The sequence below is a fragment of the Rhinolophus ferrumequinum genome, chromosome 15, assembly GCF_004115265.2.
Source record: "Rhinolophus ferrumequinum isolate MPI-CBG mRhiFer1 chromosome 15, mRhiFer1_v1.p, whole genome shotgun sequence".
In the NCBI taxonomy this organism is placed as follows: domain Eukaryota; kingdom Metazoa; phylum Chordata; class Mammalia; order Chiroptera; family Rhinolophidae; genus Rhinolophus; species Rhinolophus ferrumequinum.
This window is the reverse complement of record NC_046298.1, coordinates 29,507,217-29,525,218: the sequence shown is the minus strand read 5'-3', so window position 1 is coordinate 29,525,218 and position 18,002 is coordinate 29,507,217. Positions and strand designations below refer to the sequence as shown.

Here is an 18,002-nt window from a genome sequence, read left to right as displayed (position 1 = left end):
TGGCTGGGATCCAGGGGTGAGGAAGGGATGTTTCAGGCAGAGGCGCTCCTAGCCACCCTCATGGAAAGAGCCACCCTCACGGAAACAGCCGCCCACTCTCCCTTCTGTGCCGCCAGCCTGCCCACAGCCATGCCGACAGACACATGCACACGCATGTGGACACTCGCTCACATCCATCCACATGCTTGCTCCCAGAATCATTGGTTCCACATGCTCCCAGAGCCATCGGTTCACGCGCTTCACCCAGTCGTACGCTCAGTGACGCACTCCGAATTTGTGTCCCGTGGACACAGCCATATGCCTTACACCACTGCACCCCTCCCAGAACCCCTTGAGGGCCCTGGTTTTCTGTAGGGAGATCGGGTTAAGTCTGAATGGAGGTGTCTGCTAAGGGAATCTGGAGGTTTGGCAACTGGACCAGCCATGGGCAGGATTCGATTTTTTAGGGGGTGAGGGAATGGGAAGAAGCAGGTCTCCAGGAGCTCAGAAAACCAGGCAGGGATGGGGGAAGGACAGCCACTGCCCCTACTCCCCAACCCTAGCCTGAGCTTAGAGACCAGATAACTCCCCCTCCTGGTATTCTGGGATTCCGTAAGCCTTGCTGATAGGAGACGGGGAGACACCACCACCTCTGACCATCCCACCTTTGGTCTGTCCCTGGGGTAAAGGACAGATACCCCCCCACCCCATCCCTTCAAGCAATGGTGCGGGCATCCATTATCAGGCACCAGGGGCTGTGACAAACCAAAGCAGCAGCTCAGGAGGCCTTCTTAGACATCACCCCCTTCCTTAGCTGAACCCGGGGGTTGGGGTACTAGGCAGGAGCCTCTGTGGCTGGGGCAGAAAGGGGAGCAGTTATCAGAGCACCCTAGGACCTCCTCAAAGCCCCCGTCTAGGCACCCCACCCTCAGGTGTGAGCTCTGGGCCTGTGAATAACGTGACCACATGTATGGCTCTAGGAGTCTGCGTGAGCACTGTGAGTCCCCATCTCGGCTCGTCACCCCATTTCACAGATGAGGTAATGGAGGCTCAGAGCCCTCACATGGCACGCTAGGAACCTGGAGCCCACCTCCTGTACTGTTAGAGGAGAGAATCAGGAGGGGTCTGGATGGGGGTTCCCTACAACGGCAGGCCTAGGTCTGCAGACCCCATGGGCCCAGGGCTTTCAGCGGTGAACTCTGCTTGCTAGGGTCTTGAGAGAGAGAGTCCATTGTGTGTTGGGCTGTGTATGCACGAGTGTGTGTTTGGAGGCACCAGAACCTGAAACACACCCAGCACAGCTCCACCTTCTCTACCCATTGCTCTCTGCCCAAAGCCAGCTATGGGTTCCAGGAGAGAAGGGAAGGAGAGAGAGGTAATCCAAGCTCCCCCACACTTACAGGGATGTGCTGTACACGTACACACACACACACACACACACACACACACACACACACTCCCCTCCCAGAAAGCCATCATGAACATTCTAGGCACCCCCATCTCCTCGCCACCCACCACACTGGGACATGCACATCCCACCACCATGCTGTCATGGGGCAGGGGGAGGAGAGAAAGCCCCTCCACCGCCTAGCACTCCACCGGAGTCCCCCACACCCTGCAATCCACCAGGGAAATCTCCCTCCCATTTGGGGAGTGGGTGGGAGGGTGAGGTGGGCTTCCCAGAGGTGGGCAGTTTGGTTTCCAGAGAGGATGAGGGAGGGGGTGAGTAGAGAGGGTGGAGGTGGGGAAGGGAATGGAGGACAGAGGGGGCTCAGAATGGAGTGGGGGTGGTGAAGGGGAACCTAGGGGTCCAGGCTCAGGGCGGATGGGGGTGGTTCCAACACTCTGGAAACGAGAAGGAAAGACAGAGGTGGGGAGGGGACTTCACTTTCAAAGGGGGGGGCAGGGAGAATAGGTCTTTGATTAGGGATGAGACTACAAGGGTTCAGAGTCTAGCGAGGAAGGGGAAGGTGGTCTCTGAAAAGTAGCAACTCAGCAGGGACCTGGGAAGGAGAGGCTCAGGGGGCTGGAGGCAGTCAGGGGCTCTCGTCCTGGGAAGGGATGAGGGGAAAAGGGTAGGTGCAGGGCTGGGGCAAGATGAGGGTCGGACCAGGACAAAAGTAGGGGGCGGTGGCCGGCCAAGGGGTCTCCAGAATCCCGGCTCCGAGAAGGTGGAGGAAGGAGTGGGGGTCGTCTTGGTCCGGGAATGAGACTGGCCGGGACGTGGGAAGGCTTGGGGCTCGCGTTCTGGGACTTAAGAGAGGCCGGGTGCGGTTCCAGCTCCGAGCTGCCCAGAGGGATGCGTCGGGGGTCCCCTGCTCGGGGTGGGGTGGGGTCCTCGCGGGTTCCGGCGGGAACGAGGTAGGGCGGCGTCGGGGTTCCCCGTGGGAGGAGGGGGCTTGGGGTCCCGGCGGGCGCGTACTCACGTCCAGGATGACAGCAGTGCCCCCGCGCAGCGAGGCGGGGCCGGGACAGGGGCCAGGGTCCACGGCGGGGGCGGCGGGGACGTCGGGGGCCAGCGGCGCCCGGGGCTCGCCCATTCTGGCGCCTACCCAGCGCAGCAGCCCGCCCAGCGCCCGGCCCTGCGGCGGCGGCTCCCGGAGCAGCCTGTGCGCGCCGGCCCTGCACAGGCGCGCCGCCCGCTCGCACATCGCGCCGCACCCGCCACCGCCACCGCCGCCCGGAAGCCCGCCGACCCCCGCCCGTCCGCCCCCGCGCGACCCCTCCCCGGCGCCGCTGCCCGCGCCGCCCCGCCCTCCCTCCCTCTGCCCCCGCGGCCGCGGCCACGGAGGAGACGGGCCGGCGCCGGGGGACCGGTCGCGGGGGAGGGGGGGTGCGCTCCGCCCGGACCCCGAGCCACGTGCTCCGTGTCCACCGCACCCCCCCCGCCCCCTACCGCGGCTGAGAGCGGCAGCAGGAGGCTGCCCGCGGGGGCGCAGATTTGGGGTCTAGACCCCGGCCAGGGAGGGGCTGCCCAGTAGACACGGGGTTGGTGGGAGGGTCTGCCTGCCGGGGGGCGTCCCTGGGGGCTTCCCCCACGAAAGTCTCCCGCTGCCCCCACCTAAAATCACCCCACCTGACCCGCGGCACCGCCGCAGGGGCCAGAGCGCAATGTCCAGCGAGCTCGGAGCTCCCTCTGCCGGCTCCAGCTCGGGTGATCCGTGCCCGTGCGATGGGCTTCCACCACAATTCCCACGGGCACCCATCCTTCCCTCCTGCGGGCGTTACGCCCCCTCAGACCTTCCCTCCCATTACACAACGCCCAGAACCAGTCTTCGCCCCAGAACTCCCCCTTCCCCACACACTCCAACAGATTAGTTAAGGCGCGCAGTTAGGTGCTAGGCTCTGGGTCCCAATAATGGGCAAAACAGACAGGGTCCTTGGCCTCTTGGAGCTTACAGCCCAATGGGTAGAGCTAGATACAGATTCCACAAATAAATGAATCATTAAAACCGAACTGCTATGAAGAGATGACACCTTGGGCCATGAGCTGGTAATTTGCCCTGGTGCCTAAGGAGGGGTTTGTGTCAGAAGACGCTTCCTGGGGGAAGTAACTCTTATGCTGAGAGAGTGGAAGAAAGGGGAAGAGTTAAAGAGAGGAGGGAAAAGTGGGCTAGAGACCTGATTGTGCAAAGGCCCTGTGGCAGGTGAAGCATGAGCATGAGGGGCTAAGACAACGTGTTGCAAGGGAGAATGGGAGGGGGCTTGGAAAGCCTCCTCAGCACTTCATTCCTCATACACACGCTCCCCTCACTTCTCTAGCATACCGTGTTTCCCGGGAAATAAGACCTAGCCGGACAATCAGCTCTAATGCGTCTTTTGGAGCAAAAATTAATATAAGACCCGGTCTTATTTTACTATAAGACGGGATCTTATATAATATAAATAATATAATACTGGATCTTACATTAATTTTTGCTCCAAAAGACGCATAAGAGCTGATTGTCCGGCTAGGTCTTATTTTCAGGGAAACGGCAGCTGCCTTCTCATTTGCCACACTTGGAGCATCATCGGTTGTCCCCCAAGCCCCACCCCAAGGACCTCCTCCCACCTGGCCCTGTGCTTCTGCCTGGCTCCTAGAACAGGCTCCTGGGCAGTCGGTCCCTCCCCAAGCACAGAATCCTCAGACACGTGAGTGGAGGCAGGCACTGATTTTATTTGGGACCTGATTCTAGAAGGAGTGGGGCCTGGAGTCCTCCTGGCTCAGCGCTCAGCTGGCCCTGGTCATCCCTGCTCACACTGGCAGCTTTCACCCCAAATCGCAGGTCTGGGCCTTTGCTGACCTGCAGCCACTGTTCCCAGCCTGGGCACTGGTCTGAGTCTGGGTAGCCTTGGCTCCCACTCCTCTATCCGAGAAGCCTGTTGCATGGGCTCATGGCCACTCCTGTCTCCTGCCAGGAGAGGCTCCCTTCCCTCACTGGGGCATCTTGTGTCCAGCAGGGCTGTGATGATCTCCCCTTCTCTTTAGGGTCTGGGTACGAGGATGCCAGGCCAAGGGCTAGGGCGGCTTCCTAGCCTCCTTCCTCAGCAGGGAGCTGGCCACAGCTAGGGCCCCGCCCTGCACAAACCGCACAAAGTTGTCCCCAGCCAGCGGCCCCACTGCGTACAGATCCTCCTGCTGTGTGCTCTGGTAGGTGAAGGGGTCTACGTCAATGGGGTTCCTCTTGGCGCTCAGTGGCTGGCTGGGGTCCATGGCGAGGTCAGCACCTGCCCCCGGGAGGAAGGAGAGGTCCGGGTGGGAGCCGATGAGGACTAGCACTAGGGAGACGCCGAAGACCTTCTGGAGGCCTGTGGGGTCCTGGAACATGGCCTGGCGGTCCTCCTTGAAGAGGACAGGCTGGTGCTCAGGGAGGCTGCGGTAGCCCTCGTAGGGGCTGGGCGACAGGATGGACTGCTCCCGCATCATCTGGTGGACCTTGTGGTACTCGGGGTACAGCATCTTGGGCAGCTGGTTGAAGACCAGGCCGGGGTCATCCACGGTCCGGCGGAAGGCGTGGATCACGGGGATGTTGTAATGGCGGGCGTAGAGGACCGCGTCTGCCGCTGACAGCCCCGCGCCGATGATGAGGACGGGGTCCGAGGCCGGGCTCACTGTGCCTGCTCTTGTGGCCGCCTCCAGGGCTGACAGCTCATGGTGGATGAAGGGCAGGGTCTCCCCAGGGATGCCCAGCCGCGCCGGGCTGTCGGATGTGCCGGTGGCCAGGACCACATTGTGGGCATACAGGGAAAAGGGCTGCTGGCACTGGTCCTCGGTGGTCAGGAAACCGCTCACCTGGAAGAGCGGCCTGGGGTCCTGGGCCCCAGAGCTGCTGGGCTCGGGCGTCCCCCATTCCACATTCGTGACCACTGCGCCGGACACGAAGTTGTGGCCCAAGCCCTTCTTGGTCACATAATCCCTGTAGTAGTGAGCAATGTCACCAGCTGTGGCCCGGCTGTTTCGGAGACCTCTGGGGGAAGGATGCAAAAAGGGCAGGTGTCAGATAGCGGCTGGGGTGGCGGGTCAATCAGGGGGGACAGGGGGTGACCAGGTTGGAGTCAGGCCCTGGAGCCCACGATGACTGTGCACCCAGCAGCCGTAAGAGTTGGCCAAGTGGTTTAACCTTCTCAGAAGGTGAAGTCTTCTCTTCTGTAAAATGGAGCTGATAATGGTATCTTATGGGGGAGGGGGTGTTGAGAGTGGGGCCTCCAGAGGCCGATGGCCTGGGTTCAAATCCTGACTCTGCCACTGGTGAGCTGTTTCCTGAAACTCTCTGCCTCAGTTTCCTCACTTGCAAAATGAGGATGACGATGGTGATGTACCTATGCTGTGTGGTTGCTGAGAGAATTAGGTGATGATGTAAACGAAGCTTAGAATAGAACCTGACAGGCCGTATGGGCCCGGCCACTATTACCCCGAAGGATTCAATAATAACATACATCACGATGGTGGGATCGTCCTTTTATAATGTTCAGAAACAGGCAAAACTGACCTGTGGAATTAGAGGTCAAGAAAGTGGTTGCCTCTTGGGAGGAGAAGGGGGTGGGGATTAGGAGGGGTCTGAGGGGGCTCCTGAGGAGACGTGATGGATTTCTTGAGTCTGGGTGGCTGGACGCAGATGGGTTCACTTTGAGAAATTTCATCCACCCGTACACATGTGATTTATCTGTACGTATGATATATTTCAGTAAAAGAGTTGATAAGAAAGAACCCATGTAAAGCACTTAGCACAGTCCCAGCACACACAGTAACAGCAGGAACTATTTTATTATTAATATTATTATTATTATTATTATTAATATTAATATTTTCACCACCCTTTCCGAGGCAGTGACTGTGGGCCAGTGCTGCTGATGACTCAGGTGAAAGCTGTGTGACTCCCTGTATCTACCTGTGTGACCGTAGGTGAGTCACTTTCCCTAACGGTGAACGTACTGTTAGAGATGAACTCACTGAAAGGGAATCCTAAGTGACACGCCAGCACGACCCATCGGCCAATGGTAGGGTGAACTCAGATCACATCCGCCAGCCAGCCCAACTCATTCGTCTGCTACAGAAACTGGAACTCTGGAATTTATTTCTGTGGGTTTCTCATGTCACCTTCTCTGTTTTAGTACAAATTGTTTTAAAGGATTGCCCTAAGATGTTACACATGGGGTTACTCCTAGAAACGGTGCATTGGAAAGAATGAAAGCTCCAGGCCTGGGCAGAGGCTTAGGGACTGTGGCAGCCCCTCAGGGGCAGGGCGCACATCTGTCTAATTTTTGGTTCCAACATCTAAGTACAAAGACCTGCAACGCAGATGCTCACCCTCCCTGGGGCATATTACATGGCCGTGTAAAAGGATGGTTGCAAACCCTGCGTAATCACCAAGTGAAATGCTATGACATAATGTTGAGTATTAAAAGAAGGATATGGAAGGGTATGTCTACAAGTGAAATTTAATTTCCTGTCTGTCTGGTAACGCATCACTATGTGTTGGATGCTTTCCTACCAAATGTGCAGGGACAGAAGTCTTTGTGTAAAAGAGATAGACAGTGATTCCTGAAGAGGTGGAAACTGAGTTGTCCTGAGAGGCTGAGTGCCTGCTGGGTCGGAATGACGTGCCCCTTTCACAGCTCCTGAGGGCAGAGGAACCAGGGCCTATCCCCTGCCTAGAGCACTGGGCAACTTTAGCCTCGAGCTCCAAAATGAGCAGGGGCTGGCATTTGTTTATTCGGTGATTTACCTATTTCTCCAGGATGGTCAGAGGTGTGCAGTGTGGTCATTTAGGAAGGTGCTAGAAACCAAGACGGAGAGAAAATACCCCAAGATGTGACAGCGATAGGTAGAAGTATGAGGTTGGGGTGAGTTGTCTTTCTTTTCTCAATTTTCAGTTTTCTGTAGTGTGGTTGTCTTTCTAATGCAAGAACATTAAAAAGGAAAAATAAAGGAAGTGCATCCTGTTTAGCTGACTTAGAAGAACAGAGATTGTTCCAGGCCAGGCTCAGAATCGTGGGAGGAGCAGCAGGGAGGGTGGGGGGGGGGCAGAGAGGGGAGAGGTAGGGTGTGGGGGATAGGGGAGTGCTATTACCCCCTCCCTGGAGGCTGGGCTGCTATGGAAGCCAAGTCAGAGGGTCTGTCACGTGACAGGGTGAGGGACACTGGGCAAGGAGGCCTGGGGTGAGCCCAGCCCTGCCGTTCACTCCCTATGTGGTCCTGCGAGTCCCTTCCCCATTTAAGGCTCAGTCCTGTACCCCCCACCCCCACCCTGAGGAAGAGGAAGGCAGACTAGATGATCCCTGTACTTCTGGCTCCTGGGCTCAGTGTTAGGGGTGGGCCTGGGCCTTCCCTGCCCACCCCGGGCTTCCCAGGGCTCTCTTACCTTCTCTTCCTGCGCATCCAGTCCTTGACCTCCAGGTCTGGGAGCCCCATCCACTGGCCTTGGCTCAGGGTCACCATGGAGCCTTCAATTGACTACATGGAAAAAGGGTCCTTTGGTTCAGGCCTGTACTAACTCATTCGGGCTAGAAGGTCCGGGAGGGGGAGGGGGAGTGAGACAAGGGGGAGGCTGGCAAACGGGGAAGGGTAGGAAATGGAACAGTACTAATCCCGAAGACTTCATGCAGATTTGGCCCAAATCCCTTGCACCCCTCCTGGCCCGACTTACATGCCAGGCTCCCCCAGGCAGGTTCCGACCCAGGACCACGTGGGAGATGGCTCGTTCCTTCTGGTGCTTCCAGGTAAGGACAGACTCCATGTTTCCCCCAAAGTCTGTGTCTGGGCGCAGGAGGGCATCAAAGAGCAAGGCCACAGGACTTTGGCACCGGCCTTCGAGGCCTTCAGACAGGTAATCCAGGTCCTGGAGGGGGAGCACAGGTCAGAGGGGCCACCGGAGGCAGGCCGCCTGGTCTTGCCTTCCCACCCTAATATCAGGGTGCTCAGATAAGCTGGAAAATGCTGCCCCTCCGAAGGAGATAATGGCCAATGGTATATTAAAGGCTCTGACAAGTCCTGCAGCTGTTATTTACAGGTTTCATTTTGCCAAATCCAGTGTCTCTCAGACTTACTGGAGTAGGCACATATTCTCCGCATATTATTCTGAGGCACTAGTGTCCTGTAGGAGGGATTTTGAAAAACACTGATCTAGACCAAATGCCACTTACTTCCTCATCCACCAACTCGAGGGTGGGGTGAGTGGGGGGACTGGTGATTCGGAGGATGGATGTTGCCTGAAGAGGCACAGAGGAGAGACCTGTAAGCCCTCATGGGCAGGAAGCAGTGGAACTGCAATACCTAGGGCAGGGTTTGCGACTTTGTTCCCCTGACGTTTGGGCTGCATGTCTTTGTGGCGGGCACTATCCTGTGCATTGCAGGATGTTTAACAGTCACCCCGGCCTCCACCCTCTCAGCCAGTAGTACTACCCCTGTAATTGTGACAACCGACATTGTCTCCAGGGATTGCCCTGGAGAGCAAAGTCATCTCCCTGTTTAGAACCAGTGGTCTAGGAGAGGTGAGACAAGCTGCTGGAGCATTTGCAGATCTCAAAAGACAACCCTGGTTTCTCTCTCACAGTTTCTGTGGCTGAATTTGTGGACTTTCTTGTTCTGAGTTTGGTCTTGTGTCTGAAAAACACATACTTTGGTTTTGCCCTGGGAAAGCTGGGAGAGTTTTCCCCAGAGGGGTGTGTGTCCCACCCCCCCATTCCCAACCACAGCTCTGGCCCACCTGGTCTAGGATGGAGACCTCTGGTGCCTCTGCGAGCTTCCTCTGCAGCAGGGGGTGCGGGTGGATGGCATCTGGCTTCACGTAGGGGGTGTAGCCGGAGAGCAGGTAGGACAAGCAGATGCCTGAGGGACCATTGCCTGGGGAGAGAGGGTGGGGTCAGAGAGTAGCACTCTTGTGTTCAAGAGACCACCCCCACTGAGGACTTTGGTCTTGATCTGACTCATTCATTGATCTGCTCTTCATTCATACAAATAAAACATTTATTAAGTCCTTAGTATGTGCCAGGCACTGTGCATAATAACAATCACTAACAAAGTAATGAACAATTGTTGAGAACCTACTAGGTGCTAGGTACTGTACTACTTGGACAACAATATAGTTGTGGTAATAACCGCTGACGTTTGTTGAATGCTTACTATGTGTCCAGGGATTTTGATAATAACAAAATAATAATAAACTGACAGATGCTGCTGCTGTACCAGACCCCATATGAAGCCCTGAAGTGCCTGCATTATCCCACTGAACTCTCCCAATGACTTTAACGAGGTACATGCTACTCTTTTCCTCCTTTTATACTCAAGGAAGCTGGGGCACAGAGAGGTTAAATAACTAGCCTGTAGTCACACAGCAACACCGAGATTCTGAGTTCCCTAAGAATTAGCCCTGTCCTCCCAGAGCTAATGTCTGGTGGGTCAGATGGACAAGTAACATATTATAGTACAGATTGGTATGTGCTCTGAGGGGTGAGCTTGGGGTCCTGGGTACTCATGAGCGGTGCTAGGCCACTTGGGGCCCCCTTGCCTCCAAGTCTGAACAAATCGCACCACATATCTGTGGCATTTCTCGGGCAATTAACCCGGTGCCATCGCTTCTATCCTTATCTGTCTTTCCACTCTCTATCTTTTGTTGTTCAGACTATTCCCCAGATCTAGACTACTGTTAGGATGAGCCACAGGAAACTGCGGATTTCAACTATTTTCGATTTAACACAATTGGCCATTTCACATGGTTCAACTTCATGCTTGCATGGGGGAAAGGCCATCTGTCCCCCATTTTTGCAGACCTGGGGACAGGCCCACGTGCTGCGGTTGTGTCCCCCCTCCTGTGGGTACCCAGCGTGGTGCCAGGTACAGGGCGAGCACAGGACCGGGGCCCCCCTGCCTTTGCTGCTCCCGCCTTGCAGGCTTTTAGAAGGTTTACGTGGAATGATAGCACATAAATTGCCGAGCGTAGCACTGGGCACACAGTGAATGCTCGTTGGCCAATGTTAAAGACAACAATTAATTGTGAAGAAAGGACAGGCCTGGCCCCGCCTGGTTCCTGACCTCTGATGCTGGGGGCACCCTGGAGGGCTCAGTGCAGCCCCTCCCCTGCCCAGAGAGGCACTCACCGATGATGATGACCTTGAGGGGCTCCGAGCTGCTGGCCCCGAGCTGCTGGTCCTTCCTGCAGTTGTTCATGGCTGCAGCTGGTGGGGGGCTTGGGACTGGCGGCTGACCTGGGGGCGCAGAGGAGGAAGGGCCACTGTGTGAGCCGTGGGTATTATGTGATTGGTCCCTTCCCACTTGTCGGTGTCCTCCTGTGGCACTCAGGGGCGAATCCAAGGTCTTCCCTGAGGCCTAGCAGGATGCTCCTCTGCTCTTCATTCTCCCCCCTCACACTTCCATTCCAGTCGGGTTCTCTCTCCTCCTAGTTACGCAGGGTCCCTTCCCCAGCCTGGTTACCTCCATCTCTCTGAGCTTCCCTCCCCTATCCCCATCTCACCAATGGGGCTGTAACGAGACTCAACACCTGCTGTCCATCTTTCATAAGGCCTCTTCTGTCCATCCTGACAGGCAAGCCCTGCCCAGCACTTCTGTGCTGGCCACAGCCCCCAGCCTGAAATCCAACCCTCACGAGTTGAGTGGAGTCTGGTGGACTTTGGAGCCATCACCTGGCTCTAGGGAAGTACTTCCTAGCTGGTGACCATGGCATGGTCCCAGACCTCTCTGGGTCTCAGTTTCCTCATCTATAAAATGGGAATAATATACCTAACCAGTAGGGCTATGGGGAACAGCACAGTCATATCTGTGAAGCACCTGCCTGCAGCAAATCTGTCACTGGGAAAAGGCCAGAACTCATTACCTGCTCCAGGGGCAGGGCTGGAACATGTGGACTTGGGGAAACTTGGGAAGCCTGGAGTAATTTGATTTGGGGAAAATGCCTGTAAACTTGCTAATTTCTGGAGCACCAGCGCCCCCTTCTCGCTATAGGCCTAAATCACTCGAAGTGACCCAAACCCCCAGTTCTTAGGGTTTGATTCTCTCTCTCATATTCTTTCTCTCCCTCTCTCTCCTCTTCCCTCTCTCTCTCTCTCCCCCTCCCTCACTCCCTCCTTCCTTCCTTTCCTCTCTGTCTTTCTCTCTCTCTCTCCCTCTCCTGGGGTCCAGGAAGGGGGAAGAAGAGCTGCCACAGAAATTTAACAGTGCGAGTGTTCATTCCTCCTAGAAATTCTCCAAGTATGGTTCACAAATGCAAGAAATCCATGAGATCAAAACTATTTTCACATGACACCAAGATATGATTTGCTTTTTTCACTGTGTTGACATTTGCACTAAAAATGTAAAAGCAGTGGTGGGTGAAAGTACTGGTACCTTCGCACCAAGCAAGGCAGTTGCCCCGAACTTCACTACCGTCATTATATTCATATATTGACAAGGGCTTGAGGTTAAGATAGTGCCAGTTTCACTAGAGTATTCTTGACGAAGCAGTAAAACATATTAATTTTATTAACATCAGACCCGAGTAGATCTTCTGTCTAATAAAAGAGTCCGCCTTCTCCATATCCCCCAAGCCCGCTAACAGGACCCCCGCCTCACCCTCTGTCCAGCAGCCCGGCCGCCCAGAGGGACACATCCATGCGAGTGCTTGCAGAGTGGCTGGGCATTTAGCCCTTGCTATCGACTGGGCATTTTACATACTTTTTCTCAAGTCCTTCTCACACTGACCCTACGCACAAAGTACTATCAGTGAGAGTCTCCCACTTTACAGATGTGTAAACTGGGGCTCAGAAAGGCCATACAAGTTGCTCATTGTCGTGCAACAGACTCTTAAACCCAGGGCTCCCTGGAGCCAAAGCTTTGCCTGTGACTGTGCCACACGGCCTATTCCCAGGTAAAACCCGAGGCTCCTTGCCTCAGCTGGGGCCTGGGGCCCAGGACAGCGTCCCCCTCCTGTCTGGGTGAGCCCCGTGTCCCCAGCCTCTCCCTGGGGACACGAAAAATGACATCCAGATGACATTGGGGGGCATTGTGTGCTCCATGCATGGTTCCCTGCATGGAGCGGGGCCTGTGCTGTCTGCCTGGGGAGAGGATTTTGGGGTGACCCCACTACCCCTCATAACAACAACTGGCTAATATTTTTGCACTTCTGTGGAGTTGGCTAGGTGCCAAACATGTTCTACATACTTTGTGTACATTAAGTCATTTAGTCCTTATTTAATTGGGTTGTTACAAGTACTCTTACAATCACTCCCATATCACAGGTGGGGAAAATGAGGCCCAGCGAGCTTCTCACAGTCCCGTATAGTGTGCAAGGAGTTTGCCCCAGCTTGCACGGGCCGAGCTGGATTGAGCCCAGGCCACCTTACTCCAGAACATGGTGGGGCAGAGTGTATTAGCTCCTGCCAGAGGTCCTTCCTGGCTGAAAGTGTAGCCCACACATCCATTCCTGCTCGTCCCAATGCTGGCGAGGGAGGGAGGCCAGGGGGCCGATGTTCCCCGCTGGGAGGGGCTGCTTTCTCATTACACACCGGGCACTGGGTGTGCTTGGCAGCCCTGGAGAATAGGCCTGTAGTTCCTAGAGCTGTTTCTCCCACTTTGTCCTGGTTCCTTCCAATAGAGGTGCCCACTCCTTCTCTTCACTGTCCCCAGGAATAACAGCCAAGGGGATATATGTGATGTCTTGCTAAATGCTCCCTATGCGTTAACTCCTTTAATCCCCATGGTAACCCATCTTACAGACAGGAAAACTGAGGCTTGGAGAGGTGCGGCCATGCCCCCAAGGTCACAGAACTAGTTGGTGATGGAGCTACAGTGTGATTCCCATGGGTTGAGACCACTTAGACACCCCATAATCTTCCCCAAATGAGAATGCCAACTTGCTCTGAGCGCCCACAGCGTGACCACCTTTGAATCCTCCTACTTCCTGTTAGGAAGGTACTTTCAGGAGCCCTCTCTGAAAGAAAGATGAGGAATCAGAACTGATGGCCCCTTATAATGCTTCACAGGAGGTGCAGGGGTCCCATTTACCACAAGGGCTTTTGGACTCCAAGTCCGGTGCTTGCTCCCAGAAGCTTTTGAATGCCTCACACATGAGGTCACCACCCAGGGCCGACCAGAGAGGTCACTTCCTGTGCAGCGATACAGACATCCCAAAGTCCTGAGCAGCCTAAAGCTCTCGGGAAGAACGCACACTGCCAACTTACAACAGCTCATTTGAAAGTTCAAGATTTCCATTTCTTTTATGCTATTTTTAATTTCCTAGAGGTGAAACGCATTCACTTTTTGTTTATGTCCCTCTGGTTGAAGAGGCAAATGTCAACTGAAAAAAGTTAACACTAAAAACGGATTCAAATTCACTAAAGCATAAAAAATAGAAATCATTACACCTTCAAATGCTGTTCCTTTTCCAATTGCAGCATTGGTGCTTTAAGCTTCAAACAGCTCTAAGTGTCTGGGACACCTGCATTTATTGAGCACCTCTGGGGGGGCCCTTTGCTCAGGTGACTTAGACTGACAGCAGCAAACCCTGGCAGTGGGTTATCCCCTTTGCACAGAGGGAGGGCGGAGGTGAGGACGGAGGAGGTGGTTTGATGGGGTAGCCCAGGAATGTCTGAGACAATACCCATGAGCGCAAATCCTGCCCCTTGATACCTACCTGAGGATGGGTGAGTCCCCTCTGAGTAAACCAGCATGATAACAGTGCCACCAAGAAAGTGACATAGGCTGTGGCAGGGCAAGGATGAAGAGGTGTTCTGTCATCTGAATCTCCCCCACCTGGAGCCCCTGAGAGCTCTGAGGTTCCCCAGACTCCCTGATTCTCAGCCCCCCAGCCTTCTTTGAGAAGCCAAATAAGTCCCTGGGACCCTGGGGGCTCTGCCCCACTTGAACAGTAGAGGCATGGACTCTCAGGGAAGTACCAGCCTGGCTGTGGGACCCAGTGGCCTTGGGATTCCAGGCAGTGTGTCAGGGCTGGACACACCTCTCTTTCTTTCCTGCCAAGAACGGCGTCACATGACCAGGGTGAGCTCCGGCTACAGGCAGCAGGGCAGCTGTCGGGCTAAGGGTGCCAGGCACCTGGAGATGGGCATGGCCTGGAGGGGTGGAGGGGGAAGCTAGACGTATGGGGAGAGTCATGCTGGCCCCAGGGAAGCCAGGGTGGGCTCCCTCTCAGGACCACGTGGGGTCCCCCTGCCTGCTTCCAGGCCCTGTTGGCCACCCCTGCCCAGGATGTGCCCAGGATGTCCTCCCCCAACCCCTATGCCTTGCCCAGGCCACTCACCTGACCAGCAGGGGGGTGAAGGGAGACCGTGAGTCTGGACTCGTCCCACACTATGAGGGCCAGGAGATCACAGTGCCAGCCAAGGGAGCAGCGCACCCATTACCCCGTGGGGATCCAAAAGGCTGTGAGAGGCCAGGGCAAGCGAGGGTATTTCAAGGGTTGGGAAGAGGCGGGCGGGTGGCAGGCGGGGCCAGGAAAATCACTTTCATAAGCGTGAGTCAGCAGGGGCCTCTGGATGAATGAACTTGGCAGTCACGCTGCCTGCCCCAGGGCCTGCCTTAAAGGGGCCCCACTGCAAGGCGGTCACTGTGGTAGAGGAACTGGGGATAACCAGGCTGGCCGCCACCCCTGGGGCTCAGTCAGTGAATGGAGGAACTGGGACCCCTATCTGAGCAACCTGGCCTTTTCCCTTAGGGAGGAGGAGACAGCTCTGCCCAGCGTAAGAGGTGGCTCCTTTAAGTGGAGAAAGAGTCCCGTTCCCACATTCGACCTGGTTCCACTTGGTGTCTCCACTCTATAGCCCCTCTCCCCTCTGCAACTCCCCGCATAAAAAGTCCTCTGGCACCAGCCTGCCCAGGCTGAGAACCCAGCTCTGCCACCTCCTGGATAAGCTGCCTCAGTTTCCTCATCTGAAAAATGGGGCCAAGTAACAGACCCTCTTGGGGTGGGGGTGGCATTTAAATGACCTCATTCTTGGTTACCATGCCAAAAACATGAAACCTGCCTCCTGGTTCCTATCTTTTTTCCTTCGTTAGTTTTTCTCCTTAGCAGGGAGCACCGCACACCTCACGTTTTGCTGGTTCTTATTTATTTTATTATTTTATTGTCACTCTACCCAAACCAGGATGTGGGTTCTGTGCGGTTAGGGCAGTGGTACTGTGTCTGCTTTATCCCGTCTCGAATATTGCTCCGAGCATAGTTGGTGCTCCAGAAGGAAGGGAAGAAGGAATGGAGCCAGGACAGTATTTGGCCTATAGACTTCAGTGTGTGTATTAGCTGTTATTTTCATTTTTGATGTGACTGTCCCCTGTTGTGTGTCCTCTCTTGCCTGGATACTTCTTTGCCAGCCCCACCCTGTGGGTGGCAAGTAAGGCACTCACCTTGCATGGAAAACTTAAGGGGGCGCCCAAAACACTAAGAGATCAAGACAATATCATAATGCAATTTAAAAAAAAATCAAAATGAATGGAAGAAAAATCCAGGATAAATGAAATATTAAAATTTCAAATAAAGACAGAATTGGTAACAGCGTCGTGCTGAGCCATACCGAATGAAGCGTGATGCAAAAAATAAGAATACTGATGCTATTTTATGCAGCCTGGATTTTGGCATTACTTCCAATTTTTAAAAACATTGCACAAACCCACTATGTGCTCTGATTTATGGGGTGCTTTGGCACACACCCCCCACCCCCCCGCCTTGTATTTTGTGCCAGAGGTGGTTTCTCTCCTAGTCCTGGCCCTGATGGTCACAGGGGACCAGGTCTGACCACAGGGCTCTTCAGGCACAGGTGGGTCCACGGATAACGGTCTTGGGGGCTGGGGAGATGAGCTGGGGACAGAGCCAGGCCTGCCCTGTTCCCTGGGGGCTCCTGGGTGTGTGACTTGTGTCCAGGACACCACCATCAAAAGGGCCCTGGCACTTGGTTTACTGCTCTGTTGTCACCATCTTAAAATTCTTAATCATTTTTGGACAAGGGGTCCCACATTTTCATTTGGTCCTGGGCCCCACAAATCACATGACTGGTGTGGGATGGGCAGCACCAGGCGTGCGTTGGGGTGTGGTGGGTGAGAACTGATCCCTGGGCTCGGCTGGGTGAGCTCAGGCAAGGCACTGCCCCCTTGGAGCCTCTTGTTACCCAGGGAAAATGGCACTCATAGTCCTTTCCTCCTGGGGTCTTCAGCAGCAGTGACCCCTGGGGTCATATAGCATGTGGGAGGTGGGGTTAGAGGGAAGCCCAATGCTCCAGGCCTCAGCTCTGCTACAGGTGTGCTGTGTGACCTTGGGTTGGTGGTCTACCTCTCTGGGCCTCTGTCTACTTCAGACGTGGCCTTCTTACCAACATTCTTTGACACTGTAAACCTGCACCCCACTCACAGACCAGGACCTAGCAGGGGTTCTGACCACACAGGGAGCCCTGTGAGAGCCAGGGAGTGCAGCTTCCAGGGACATACCTCTTGCTCAGGCTGCGTATTTCCCCAGCAGCTGCCTCGCTGGCTCCACTTCCCCATCCCAGGGCTCTGGTCTGCAACTTCCCAGTGCTTTCGATGTGTAAACTGAGAAAGAGAGAAATACCCCAAGGTCAGAGACGCCCATCTGGAGGGCAAGGCTGAGGTTCAGGGAGGCCTGAGGATGGGGGCCCAGAGGGGAGCACCAGGGAGGAGGGGGCTCGTGGGATCCCCATCTCCTAGGTCTGGCCTGTTCTTCCTCTCTAACATGTCCCCCCCACCCCACCCCCTACCCCCGCCTCCACTGGCCCTGACCCCTTTTCCGGATTTTGAAAGTATGCTGACCCAGAGAATTATGGGAGAGATGTGGACTTTCTTCCCTGTCATCTGTTTATCTGCCAGGAGATTATCGGAAATAGAATGTGTTGAGTTGCTTCCAGAAAGCTCTACTAAGATGCAGACAGACAATGTCACAGGCAGACAGAGGGCAGTGGTTAGAGGGGGCCACATGGAGGGAAGGAGCAAGATGAGTCCTTTGCAGGTTGATTTTGGGGGACCTGTGCTTTTCGACTCCACTGGGAGCCCCGATTCCTCTAGACTTGTCCTGTTCCTCTCTCTTCTACAAGTTCAAGCATCTATCAAGCACCTGACACGTGAGCCTCAGCGCTCAAATGAGCTGAAAGTAGGGCAACGGATGAAGCCAATAAAGGTGCAGGCTGCCCAGGTAACTTGGAATTTCAGGTAAACAAGAAATAAACTTTTAGTGTATGTCCCATGCAACATTTGAGATACACTTACACTAAATTTCTTTTTCATTGTTTATCTGAAATTCCAGGTTACCTCGGCAGCCTATATTTTATTCGGCATAGCTACATAGCTCTAAGTATTAAATATACACTAGATTCTATAAGTTAGTACCAAAAAAACAGTGAAATGTCTAATGATTTTTATATGGATTACATGTTGAAATGAAAATATTTGGGACATCTTGGGCTAAATAAGATATATTATTAAAATTAATGTCACCTGTTTCTTTTTATTTGTTTAACGTGACTACTGAAACATTTATTTACACATTCCACTCTCATTTGGTTTCTGCTGGAGGTTGGCACCCATTGCTTGCTGCTCA

At 54.6% G+C, this 18,002-nt stretch overlaps 2 protein-coding genes across 4 annotated transcripts in view; both read right to left on the bottom strand.

The window, feature by feature from the left end:
* The window catches only part of NECAB2 (N-terminal EF-hand calcium binding protein 2), a 30,984-nt gene extending 28,354 nt beyond the window's left edge, over nucleotides 1-2,630 (bottom strand). Inside the window, exon 1 of one of the 2 annotated variants that reach the window (XM_033127044.1) lies at nucleotides 2,406-2,630. In XM_033127044.1, the coding sequence (XP_032982935.1) occupies nucleotides 2,406-2,630 (225 nt within the window). The remainder of the gene's footprint in view (nucleotides 1-2,405) is intronic. The other variant, XM_033127045.1, reaches the window with a different exon arrangement.
* Nucleotides 2,631-4,115: 1,485 nt separating this feature from the next.
* On the bottom strand, nucleotides 4,116-14,861 carry OSGIN1 (oxidative stress induced growth inhibitor 1). Of its 2 annotated transcripts, XM_033127281.1 has the most exons (7): nucleotides 14,706-14,845; nucleotides 14,406-14,517; nucleotides 10,555-10,662; nucleotides 9,165-9,301; nucleotides 8,106-8,297; nucleotides 7,821-7,912; nucleotides 4,116-5,426 (listed from the first exon to the last, which is right to left on the bottom strand). In XM_033127281.1, exons 3-7 carry the CDS (start codon nucleotides 10,622-10,624, stop codon nucleotides 4,478-4,480), a joined length of 1,440 nt encoding a protein of 479 aa, XP_032983172.1. In that variant the 5' UTR covers nucleotides 10,625-10,662; nucleotides 14,406-14,517; nucleotides 14,706-14,845; the 3' UTR covers nucleotides 4,116-4,477. The 2 variants fall into 2 exon arrangements, with proteins under 2 accessions (XP_032983172.1, XP_032983170.1); XM_033127279.1 differs by lacking the exon at nucleotides 14,406-14,517 and having other exon boundaries at nucleotides 14,706-14,861.
* Between the last annotated feature and the right edge of the window lie 3,141 nt (nucleotides 14,862-18,002).

Excerpts from the sequence above, each read along its gene's own strand:
- OSGIN1 (XM_033127279.1), bottom strand. The coding sequence starts at position 10,624 with ATGAACAACTGCAGGAAGGACCAGCAGCTCGGGGCCAGCAGCTCGGAG. Across the intron at positions 9,302-10,554 it reads CCTCAAGGTCATCATCATCG|GCAATGGTCCCTCAGGCATC; the intron begins GTGAGTGCCTCT and ends CTCTCTCCCCAG. Across the intron at positions 7,913-8,105 it reads TGCCTGGGGGAGCCTGGCAT|TCAATTGAAGGCTCCATGGT; the intron begins GTAAGTCGGGCC and ends TTTTCCATGTAG.